The sequence below is a fragment of the Thunnus albacares genome, chromosome 15, assembly GCF_914725855.1.
Source record: "Thunnus albacares chromosome 15, fThuAlb1.1, whole genome shotgun sequence".
NCBI classification, from domain to species: domain Eukaryota; kingdom Metazoa; phylum Chordata; class Actinopteri; order Scombriformes; family Scombridae; genus Thunnus; species Thunnus albacares.
The window spans coordinates 20,432,539-20,444,820 of NC_058120.1; the positions used below are offsets into that span (position 1 = coordinate 20,432,539).

Here is a 12,282-nt window from a genome sequence, read left to right on the forward strand (position 1 = left end):
ACAAGGATATTATGTAATTTTAAAGAATTAAGCAACACAATTTCTCTTGAAAACAAAGAAAAATCTAATTTATGTCATGTTTTCAAATGACAGTCACTCTTGTGCTCTAAACTTTATTGCACTCTGAGGGTACAGTAACCAGGCACACGGTATAGCAAAGATGCAAATCTAATCTAATCAATAACCGGCTCAACTGCTTTGCAAAGTTAGGAAACTTATCCTTGTCTGTATTTCATCTGAAGTTCCATTTAATCACTGTTTTGCCTTTCTGATCCTCTATTATCATTTGTATGAAGTTTTCTAATGGGGAATACACACTGTATTTGTCTCTACTGCCACACTTATAATATTTTTGTCAGTGTCATTTCAAACATAGTAGTTTATGGTGCCTCAGAGCCAAATGTGCAACAGTTTGACGTGGCTGAAATCCCTGTGTTCCAAGGCAGTAATCACTGGGCTTATGGTCTGTGGCAGTCCAATGAGGTGTCAGCCTGTGTAATGTGAGGCAATGGCATTGTAGACGTGTAAGCTCAGGATGCCAAAGTGAGTGACTCATGAGAGTTTATCATTATGTCATGTCTGTCATATGTAGAGTATATAAAATATGTTAGCAGCTCTGATGGATGAATATAAACATTTATTTTCTTCTGCTTTTAATGTTTTTTCATTGTTTGTGCCTGAAAGGAATATTTAATTTTCTCTCTTCATCTACCTCTCCCTCTCTATGCCTCTGTCTTTCTCTGTGTCTGTTTCTGTCTCCCTTGCTCAGGTTGAGTCCAGAGATCTTCCTGAAGAGACCTGTGGTGGAGGGCAACAGGTGGAGGCTGGACTGTATCCTTAAACGCAAAGCAGTAAGTCTGCACTAAATTGCCTAAATTATGGCAGCGAAATGACCCATAGGCATAGAATGAGGACTGTAGACTCTATACTCATGAGAAGACTTTAGCTCCTGACCAGAAGGTCGTCAGTTCAATCCCTGGACTGCCAGGATAAATCTGGGTGGGGAAAGTGAAACAGCACCACTGAGGTGCTCTTGAGCAAGCCCTCCAGTGGAGCTGCTCAGTGACTGGCAGATCAGACTGGGGTTGTACTGGGCAGCTTCCAGGTGTGAATGCAAGAAGTATGTTTTTTATAATGCTTTTTTTTTATATTCCTTTCTGTCTGTCCACAGACACAGGGAGTGCGGATCTTTGTGATGTTATATAAAGAGGTGGAGCTCGCCCTGGGCATTAACTCAGGCTACAGCAAGAGGACCCTCATGCACCTGCACCCCAACATCAAGGTAACTGAAGGATTATGAGTAGAAAGAGGTTGCAGTATGCTTGTTGCAAAAAAGAATATAAAGGGACATGTTACAAGTTAAGAAATATCAATATATTTGTGCCTTTTGCATTAATGTCTGAATTTATATGTGCTATGTTTTATGTGTTTGTGGTCCAGGTGATGCGTCATCCAGACCACGTCTCTTCCTCCGTCTATCTGTGGGCACATCATGAGAAGATCGTCATCATTGACCAATCAGTGGCCTTTGTCGGCGGGATCGACCTCGCGTATGGTCGCTGGGACGACAGAGAGCATCGGCTGACAGATGTCGGCAGTGTAACACGCTCCGTGGCTCTGGAGCAGGTCAGATAGAACACAGCACACACACACACACACACACACACACACACACACACACACACACAAATGTCCTGTCCACAGTTTGGAGTTATAGGCAATGTGATTCTTACCATCTGATCTGACAAATAGTTCAAATATGAGGAAAAGGAGGAGAGCAGAGGAAAAGGAGAAAATGATTGCATTCACACTCACACAGTGGCACAGGAGGGAATGAAGAAGTAGCACTGCATGTACCCTCAGTGGCATCCTGCGGTGATTGTTTATGCACATAAATACAGAATATTAAGAGCAGACTCTTACAGAGCACCTGTAATTACTTTGGCTTCTTCAATTTAATGACGCATACAAACACACACTTGTACACCCTCATACACACATCAGCATTCTAAAGTATCAGCACGGAAATTCAATGTAAGTTTTTCCTTCCCCTTAATCCAATAAAAGCCTAATCCATCTTCATAATGTACAAGTTTAGTAGATAAATTTCCCAGCAGGGCCTAATGATGCATTGAAGGTTGACTCTCACCACCGTCAGGTCTAAATTAACACTTTGGTCTATGACATGGCCCACAACAGATATTAATGTCCCTTGAGAATAAATTCTTATATTTTGGTGAACCCTGAGCTTTATTGTAGTGCCTTTTATGGGGAGAAAAATCAAAATGCCATAATATTTCCATTAAAATCTGACTAAAAATGTACTACTTCATGCTCTTCACTTCATGAGGATGAACCAAGATTGCATATTAAAATTGGTTGCACAGTCATGCTCATGTTTTGTGGAGTTGGCCCTGAGTACCTGCTAGATTTTGGGAGGATTGTTGATTAGTTCTGGGAAGCAAAACTCAAACAGATTCTCACAAAGATAGAATTACAAGCTACACAGGCACACAATAAAATACATCTCATTGTCTTTTTAACCTGCCTTTATTAGCCTGCCCTTTGTTATTTTTTATCAATGTGCACATATGTAATATTAGAAACAATTCTCAATATAATGCAGTACAATTCAACATCACCACAAATGACACCCTCCAAAATTAGGATAAAGTTGAATCAACGACAGTTTCAACAAAAGCTGAAAAGTAACCTATAACCTTCTTGCAGGGCTGTTGTAATAGACTGCATTAGTTTTAGCTGCTGTGGGTGTACCTAAGCCTTTTCGACCAAAAGTTCCAGGTACTTTGGAACTAAGGGAACCAATTACAGGGACTAAACTTGGAACTTAAAGTCCCTGTAGTGCAGTCCTGTTTGCATTTCTACTGCATCTGAGGAACCAGGTACATCGTGCAAATTAGATCCATGAGCAATTTAAAAATGATGGCAGCATTGAAGACACAGCATTAACACATGAGGAAATAACAACACAGATTTGTCCTGTTCTTTGAATTTACATGAGTTGGATGTAGACTAATGAATGAATGAATGAAAAGCAGAAATACAAAAGAGGAAAATGAAACTGAAACTTGAGCGTCTGTCTCCACAGTATATCATCTGTTGGGTGTTTGATGGTCTTATTTGTGCTTTAGAACGTAATCGCTATGAAACAATCAGAAAATGTTTTATTTCTTTGATTCACTGCTTTGTTTTCGCTACCGCTGCTCTCTCTCTCCATTCACTCTTTATCTAGCTCGCTGGTGCTCACAGCTCGCTAGCGCTCTCTCTCTTTTTCTCTCACCCTTTCTTTAAAACAAGGCGGGAAGCCGACAACAATGCCTTACTTTACTTTTCAAGTTAACAAACAAAGAGAAATGTCTCCCACTCATACTAAACTGGTCCTAAATCAATACTAGAGCACCATACTTCCTTGTTCTGTGAATGAAGTGGCACATAAGTCAAAGCAGCCACGCTGTGTGTGTTTGACCAATCAGCGACAGTCATCCTTGCAAACCCTGCCCCTAAAGCTCCTGAGAAGTACCACTCCACCCCACCTACCCACCCACCCCTCAAGCAGGGACTTTTTGGGGCGTTAAAACAATCTCCCTGGAACTTAATTTAGACCCTGGTCCCTACAGTGGAAATGCAGGGAGAGGAACTGAGTTTCTCAAAGGGAAAGGGAAAGTTCCTGTGGTTGAAACACATGAACATGGCTAATAAACTCACAGCTCAGAGTGTGTCCTCTTTTGTTTTCATGACCCCAGGCCGGCTCCACCAACACTCCATCCAGTAAGGGCGTGTCCTCTGTTGATGGCATCTGCCAGAGCAATGGACGAGGCACCGCACCCAGTGATCCAGTGGACTTGCCCAAGCTGAAGGGAATTGGTCGCAGTAGGAAGGCTCGCTTCAGTCTGTACAGACACCTGCACAAACACACCCTGCAGCAAGCAGACAGCGTCACCAGTGTCGACAGCGCAGGTGTGAAGAAAGAGAGTGAAAATGAGAGAATAAGACTGAGAATGTTGAAATATGAGTTGAGGTTGATATCGCTATATTTCTGTGTGGGAGGCATTAGCAGTATAAAGAGAGATATTTAAATTATGCTTAAACACAAAGTTTTATCTAATAAAAACATGATCATTTTCTAAATAATAATTCTCTGTGTGTGGTTGTGTGTGTAGGGAGTGGTTCAGTGAAAAGCCTAAAGACAGGTGTTGGAGAATTACAGGGCAACACTCGCTTCTGGCATGGAAAAGACTACTGCAACTTTGTCTACAGGGACTGGATTCAGCTCGAAAAACCTTTCGATGGTCAGTTGCACACACTCACACACAAACTTATTTTAAAAAGTTCCTCTCACTGCTGGGTCCAAAGTTCTTTTCAGCATGCAAACCCCTACTTAACATTAATCCTGGACTCATGATTTTTTCCTGTGACACAATTTTGATGGAAACAAATAGTCATCTGGAAAACTAATGTGGACTGGAACTGTTTTTTTTTCTCTTCCCCTCTTTACCAAACTCTTCCATCTTCTCTCCATCTATGTTTTTTCTGTGCCTTTTTCATCTTATCCCAATGGATCTTTTTATTCCTCTGTGTCCTTTCTTTCATCTCTTTGCTTGCCACACTGTTTTAATGTCCACCCTTTTCTTATCCTCACTGGCTTCCTTCTGCTCTGTGCAGACTTTATCAACAGGTACACCACTCCCAGGATGCCTTGGCATGACATCGCCTCAGTGGTTCATGGCAGAGCTGCCCGGGATGTGGCCAGACACTTCATTCAGCGCTGGAACTTCACTAAGGCACTGTGACGTATTTTCATGAACAAACACATACAGGGATGTAATGCCAGATTAAACTCGCTAAACTCATTTAATCTGAATTTTTATTGTTGGTAATATTTAATCACCTTTTCAAACTGATATCATCTCAATTTCTTTACCAATATTTCTAATGCTTATTCATATTTGTAGTTGAAGAAAGTAATGGCAAACTGTAATTGAATGAGTTGTTATAATGGTCATAAATCTATTTAATTATTACTGACAGCATGTTGGAATTTATTGTCATAAGATAATTATTGACTGGAGGTTGTCTGCTTTTTTGTTCACCACAACCTCACTGCACCCATTCACACGCACATTTATAAACAGGATAATTAACACTAACCTGGCTAAATCATAGTCTGGCTGGAGCAGTGGAAAAAATACCTTAATCCTCACACTAATGCTTTCCATGGCACCAGCTTTTTCCCTCTGGTTCTCTTGTTTTTACTCTTTTCCATTCCTCTTCTCCCAGACTCCATATTTACCCTCTCATTCCCCCACTTTCTCCGACTACCTCCCCTACAGATCATGAAGCCGAAGTATCGCTCTTTGTCTTATCCATTCCTGCTGCCCAAGTCTCACTCCAGTGCCAGTGAGCTCAGATACCAAGTCCCTGATTGTGTTAATGCCAAAGTACAGGTAAGACAGCACACCAAGTACCATTTTTACCCACTTGCACTCACAAAACAACAAAATTAGGGGTTTTGTATTTGTAATTATACAAAAAAAGAAACAGGGGGGGGGGGGGGGGGGGAGCCAACCATGAAACAAACCTAAAAGGAACCACTGGTAGAAAATGATAGAGAATACACAAGAACACACACAGTATAAACTCCCACTTTCCTGCACGTCTGCAAGCGCTGCTGGAAAGAGATAAAAGAGAGTGAGCATTGAAAAACTCTCCATGGGCCAAAATGTTGTGTAACTACAAAAGTTTGAACTTGCGATTGACACTTGAGGTTTTTTAGCTGAAAGGAACTGACCCTTGAGTGAAATGCTTGACTAAAATAAGAAGTGCAGGAGGATCATAAGTCATAAGTCCATTGTGTTTTTGAACTGACACCTCTTTAAAGACGTTGTACAACTCAATTTGGATTTATTATAACTAGCACTAATAATACACAATGATTTGGGGGAAGGTCTTTTTCTTTATTTTTGTCCTTTTGACATTACATAGCCTTTTTATTTGCAGCAAAGTCAATGTCCTTACAGAATTATGTACACTAAATATTTAGATGTATGCCAAGTTTTTTAAAATCAGTGTTTGGTATTGTCTTAAAATGATTATTGACTAGTCAGTAGTTATTGTATTTTATTGTATAGGTACATTTAAGCAAGCTGTATGACTGCTGAAAAACATTCACACAATGCTGATAATTCACATAATACACAGCCAAACATGCTTTATTATGTCTGTTGAGGCATAGTTTTGAACACCTTACTTGAACAAGAACTGACAAATATAGCAAAGGCTAAAAATAATAATTGTGAAAGTTAAGCCAGCCTTTTGTCTGTTCAAGGCTTAAAAATATAAAATTATAGGTGTTTCAAGAATGATGCAGTTTGAAGTACATAAAAATGACTTTGGATTCACTTTGTCACCTAATTTCTCCTACATTTCGCTCTTATTGATGCACGCTGTATTGGTGAAGACTAACAACACACATCATAAGGGTATAACTGCCATGAAATGGGTGCAAGATGCTGCCACTTTTTAAAAGTACTGTTATAATAATCCTATGTCTTTATGTATAAGGTATTGCGGTCAGCAGCTGACTGGTCAGCAGGCATAAAGTACCACGAGGAGTCCATCCATAATGCCTACATCCAAGTCATCGCCAAGAGCAAACACTACATCTACATAGAGGTAAACCTGCAGTGAGGCCAGGATGTGAGAATAAAAGTCTAATACTGTAATATGAAATTGTTATGAGAGGTTTATTTCATAGCAGCATTCAGTTTTGGGGAAAATTGCTCGTGTATATTTGTCAGTGCTGCAGTCATTTGTTAATAAAATCAGTAATGAGATACCTCCATTGAGACTGGCTTTGATGTGTGTAATTATTCTGTCAGTGCGAGTGTACTTACTGACTAACTCATTGTGAAATGAAAAGCCTCATTACTCTGTAGCATAGAAACTTTATATTGTACTTGAGAAAACAAGGCCTGAGACTGATAAGCATTCTGATTTTCTCTCTTCGGGTTTGTGTCCTACCCCCTCTGCTCAGAACCAGTTCTTCATCAGCTGTGCAGACAACAGGACGGTCTATAACAAGATTGGAGATGCTATCATCGAAAGGATCATCAGAGCACACAAGTACTTCCCTTTATTTAAACCTCTTTTCTGAGTCTTTTTAGCTCTTCTACTTCTGCTTTTCACAGCTTAACACCGGTAGTCTTCATGTGTCTGAGTGTGACTGATGTGTGTTTGCTCACAGGGAGGGTAAAAAGTACCGTGTGTATGTGGTCACCCCTCTGCTTCCTGGCTTTGAGGGAGACATCACAACAGGAGGAGGGAACGCCATCCAGGCTGTCATGCACTTCAACTACAGGTAAACCACATGTCACTTGAGTTTTATATTGAAAGAGGAAGAGTGATAGGAAATGAGAAAGCAGAAGCAGATGTGGAAATATCATTTGTATTCATATCTGGGTGTGCTTTTTGATGAGTTTTTGACCCCTGTCTTTGAAGAACCATGATCAGAGGAGAATACTCCATCATCTCCCAGCTGAAAAGGGAGAGTAAGTACAAAAATAAACATCAGTTGTTTTGGTACATGATATTAAGGTTGGAGTTGGAAAAATGCTAATGTTCCCCTCTCCTCTGTTTCCCAGTGGACGACCAGTGGATGAACTACATCTCCTTCGCTGGTCTACGGACTCACTGTGAGCTGGAGGGACGCCTGGTCACAGAGCTCATCTACGTCCACAGCAAGATGCTCATCGCTGACGACAACACAGTCATCATCGGTTAGTCTGTCCTTGATCTGCTCTCTCACCTTCTGTCTCTCTTTTGTTATGTTGCCTTCACTGACTGTTATTTGAGGCAACTAACCACTCTGCACTGACACCATCAAAATGTGATAAATCAAAAAATCTGGCTTTCTTTTTCTGACACCATGTGTGCTGCTACAACAAACACATACAAATACATTTGTGCTGCAACATAGCTCTGTTGTGCCACCTGCTGGCTGATAAGGTGCAGCTGACACTCACGCAGAATCTCAACAACAATCAACACAAAAAATGGCTAAAAATTCTCTCTGATTCTAATTCTTCCAAATTTAATTACTAATTATTTATAGCATAACTAAGAGGTAATGTCCACATCAGCAAGACATATAAATGCAGAGATTTAGTGTTCATCCATTGTTTTGTGTGTTTGTTCCAGGTTCTGCTAACATCAACGACAGAAGCATGCTGGGTAAACGTGACAGTGAGGTTGCAGTGATTGTTGAGGATTCTGAAAGAGTTGCCTCTGTGATGGACGGAGAAGAATTTGAAGCTGGACCCTATGCGCTTCAGCTGCGCCTGGAATGCTTCAGGTACGTGAGGGGAAAAAAATAAGACGTTTTAGAGAAGGGGCTTCATATGATGGAAACATTTCCGGTCAAATTCTACAAGCAAAGCAACATTTATCTCGCTTTCTCTCTCTCTCTCTCTGAACAGGACTATTCTTGGAGGTCACACTGACACCAGCATTGACCTGTCTGACCCCATCAGTGATCGCTTCTACAAGGACGTTTGGATGAGTACAGCTGGCCGCAATGCCACCATTTATGAGAAGGTAGTATGAACATGATGGTTAATTTTTACATGGGGACAATTACTGTAGGTTGAGAAATGAACACGTGTGTTAGATGGAGGTAAAACATTTTAGTAGCATAACTTCATTTACAGATCTATTTTTAAAAGTGTGTAAGCTGGTATAATATTAGATGATACATGTGGGAAAGCAAAGTTATGATTCTCCAAGAGTCTGGCATAAGGTTAAGTTGAAATCTGTATTTGTCTTTAATTTTGGTGTATTCACATAAATTCATATAAATTCTACAAGACTAATAGTCTACATACCAATGTTAGCTCCTCCTTGAGGCTATAATTGTCATTACACAATGAAAAAAATGAAAATCCTTAGACTATCCTTAGATTTTCACAGCTACTGGGGCCTGAAATGTATTGCCGTGATGTTACCTAAATCTAAAGGTTTTATCTTCTGTAAAGTGGCCTTTCTGTGACATCTCAGACTCAGAAACTTGGTTCAACTTTCATCAGCCTCAGCTATATTTAGCCTCAGCTATATTTTGAACTGAACTGAAGTTTGAGCTAAACCTTGCCACACTAGTTGGTGTTGAATATCATGGCAAAATAGTTGATGAGATATTTCAGTCTAAACCCAAGTAATGGGCAGACAGACTGATTTTCACTGCCATCGCAAGAAAGACAAGAGTTTCAGTTAAAGACAGCAGTATGTTTGCAGTACAAATGTCTGTTTTCTTGCAGGTATTTCGCTGCCTTCCTTCGTCCCTGGTGAGGAACATGTCTGAGCTCGAGCAGTACCAATCCAAACCAGGTTTGGCTCAGATTGACCTGGCCCGTGCTCAAGAGGAGCTGCGCAAAATCCGAGGCTTCCTGGTCCAGTTTCCTCTAGACTTCCTGTCTGAACATAACCTCATGCCCTCTGTTGGAACAAAAGAGGCCATGGTCCCAACTGAGATCTGGACATAAAGGATGTGAAACTCACTGCCATCTACTCACACATCCGAATTTGACTGTTTTTTGAGAGAAGTCTCTGGATTGTGATCGTCAGCGAATGTGTGATATTGGATTTGCAAGAGATTGCCTTTGATTTACATAATCCAGAGATGAGAGGTAGGTTTACAGCTCTCCCCTGGGTTGATATGACTGCTGGGCATTGACAAATCTCTTAAATCTGTCGCTACTGAACAACACTAAACAGTAGTTACAACTTGTCAGGATAAACACTACGTTTTTGTATGTATGAAGAACACATAGACATTACACTTGAGGACAACAACAATGTCCGAATTCTAACTGTGGAGATGAACAGGCACATGGACGTGGGGGTTTTGGGAATCAAACTCAACTCTGGACGCTTTTGGACTGCAGGAAAAGCTCAAAAGACAGAAGATTTCTATGGGACCAGGGTGATACAGAAGTAAAAGTTTTCAACAACAATATTAAACTCCAGGTTAAAGATATAATAAAATACACAGAGACGGTGATGCATGTGATCTAGTGAGATTGTGATGTACGCTCTTAAGGTGCATTCATGCTATGTAGGCTGAGTTTAAATGCTAGTTATCTAAGATGTATCTTTGTATTGTTTCTGTACAACAAATCTAAAATATGTGCTTGCTGTTCACTGTGGTACATGCACACAGACGATATACTGTAACTGGATCAACAGTGGTGCATGATTTACTAACTATGCTCAAATTTTCTTAACATGATTGCCATGATGCATGTACCAATCACACCTCCGCTCTGAAAAACTGTCAAAAGTGTTTTGTGACATGAGATCTAACCCTTACATATTGCTGAAATCAAGCTGAATCAAAGTGAACATTGTGGACTGGTACAAAAGCTAATTCAACTCATCATATCCGTGCAGAAAGTGTGAGCTGAAAATAATTACAAAGTGGAAAAATGTTAGTGCCAGTGGCCAACATTAAAGGCTGGATGAGACAATCTGCCTGTAAATTCTGAGAAGTAATTTCCTCTTTGCTCAACAGATGGTGCTAGTTTCTTAAAAGTACAGTGTGTACAGTCTGAGATTCGGACTTTCAGTTCTCCCAATGGTTTCTCTTGGTTCGGTTGTCGAAACAATTCTGAAAACTAGATTTTCCACACAGCATACAACTGATGCTAATGGCAAAGTTGTCATGTAAAAATCCAGTTTGTAATTGCTTGTTTCTTGTTTCCAGGCAGTTCCAATTGTGTTTTTGTGTGTGTGCGTGTGTGTGTTGGAGCGTTTTTCTCAGAGTGAAAATAAAATTCCTCCTCAAAGCGTTTCATAAAAAGAAAAAAAAAAGAAAAGAAAAGATCTGTAATTCAGCATATTTCTGAGAAGTGGCTGCTCCCTCTAATGAAATTAATTAAACTTTTCTAAGGATTCTTGTGGAAGGTGACCTATCAGGCAATTGATGTATTTTGTATGTGTGAATGTATGAACTCTGTGTTGATTGATTCTTAATATATGTCACAGTATCTTTCATCAGCGGCTCCCTTTTAATGTGAAGTCAAAGAACCACTCCTAACTCTAATTATTCTCAGTAATATTTGATAACCACATAAAATGTTACAGCAAATAATTGATTAAAAATCTTCATCAAGGTTATGAAACAATAAAGGCTGGAGGCGGACGTGTCTGAGGGAGGAATTCAGTGAATCATCAAGGTAAATGGTTTCGTTTGGCAGAAATCCTGGAAGAAATGTTTTGTCACGAAAGGGCCACAAACCTTTTAGTTGTTCTTTGTTGTCCACGTCACACACTCAACATGTGAATCAGTTATTAAATACAAGCAGACAATAACTGCATTGTCCAGGATCTGATACTAAAATATTGATTTGTTGAATGGGACCAGGAAATGGAAAAATGTTAGCTGAAGTGATAATGTTTGGAAAGATCATGGACTTTGTTCCTACAAAGATGAAAAACTTCTGCTTTTCGATACTTTTGACAACACACCCTGTATTGTTTACCCTTGCTGTATTTGTCAATGTATTATTTATGGAAGAGAAACCATTTAACTTTCTGTAAACATTTGTTTTTTTGTAAATGTATGGCACAGTTGTATGGATGGTTGTGGATTTGTAATTAAGCCACTGTTTCTTCTGCATAATCATCAAGCTCCGTTTCTTTTCTGTCATTTGTATTTACCCCTAAATCTTCAATTTATCTGCTCTTGCTTCCATTGTTTATGTACAATACCTTTTTGTACAGTTGAAAGTATATTTCTAATTTCTATCTGTTCATTTAACACAATGTAACTCATAATTTAAATGTCTACAAATAAAATTATCTATGGAATTTCTGTTTTTCGTCGTTGGAAACAATAACAGTAGTCACGTCATAACTTGTGATTGGAGCTTGTCATAATGCAAGGCAACACCAAGTTGTTGGTTCTCACGGGAATTGAGTCCCATATCTACACATCTTTCTAAAAGACAAATATGAATTAAACTATTTTAAAAACAAGTCATTTGTCAACTGCGCAACAAAAAGGTTTGGATTTATTAGACAATGAAGATGTTTAACCTGTTTTCCAAGTTCTTGACCGTTCAGTCAAACAAAGATGGTATTCAACAGTGACTGCTGACTGAAACAACAGTTTCATTTATCTTTTCAATTATATAAATTATATTTTGGTATAATAACATATTTTTTTCTTGCTTTGTAAAATTAGCATGGAGATGTTACTTCCATTTTTTT

The 12,282-nt window shown here is 39.5% G+C and overlaps 1 protein-coding gene across 1 annotated transcript in view; it reads left to right on the top strand.

Annotated features, from left to right (window-relative positions):
- The window catches only part of pld1a (phospholipase D1a), a 32,700-nt gene extending 21,271 nt beyond the window's left edge, over positions 1-11,429 (top strand). The window contains exons 12-26 of the mRNA XM_044375584.1: positions 770-851; positions 1,172-1,282; positions 1,441-1,626; positions 3,765-3,978; positions 4,182-4,310; positions 4,684-4,802; positions 5,352-5,465; positions 6,583-6,693; positions 7,055-7,143; positions 7,265-7,378; positions 7,519-7,568; positions 7,662-7,796; positions 8,218-8,371; positions 8,496-8,613; positions 9,330-11,429. Of these exons, the coding sequence (XP_044231519.1) occupies positions 770-851; positions 1,172-1,282; positions 1,441-1,626; positions 3,765-3,978; positions 4,182-4,310; positions 4,684-4,802; positions 5,352-5,465; positions 6,583-6,693; positions 7,055-7,143; positions 7,265-7,378; positions 7,519-7,568; positions 7,662-7,796; positions 8,218-8,371; positions 8,496-8,613; positions 9,330-9,554 (1,951 nt within the window). The 3' untranslated portion in view covers positions 9,555-11,429. The remainder of the gene's footprint in view (positions 1-769; positions 852-1,171; positions 1,283-1,440; positions 1,627-3,764; positions 3,979-4,181; positions 4,311-4,683; positions 4,803-5,351; positions 5,466-6,582; positions 6,694-7,054; positions 7,144-7,264; positions 7,379-7,518; positions 7,569-7,661; positions 7,797-8,217; positions 8,372-8,495; positions 8,614-9,329) is intronic.
- The last annotated feature ends 853 nt before the right edge of the window (positions 11,430-12,282 follow it).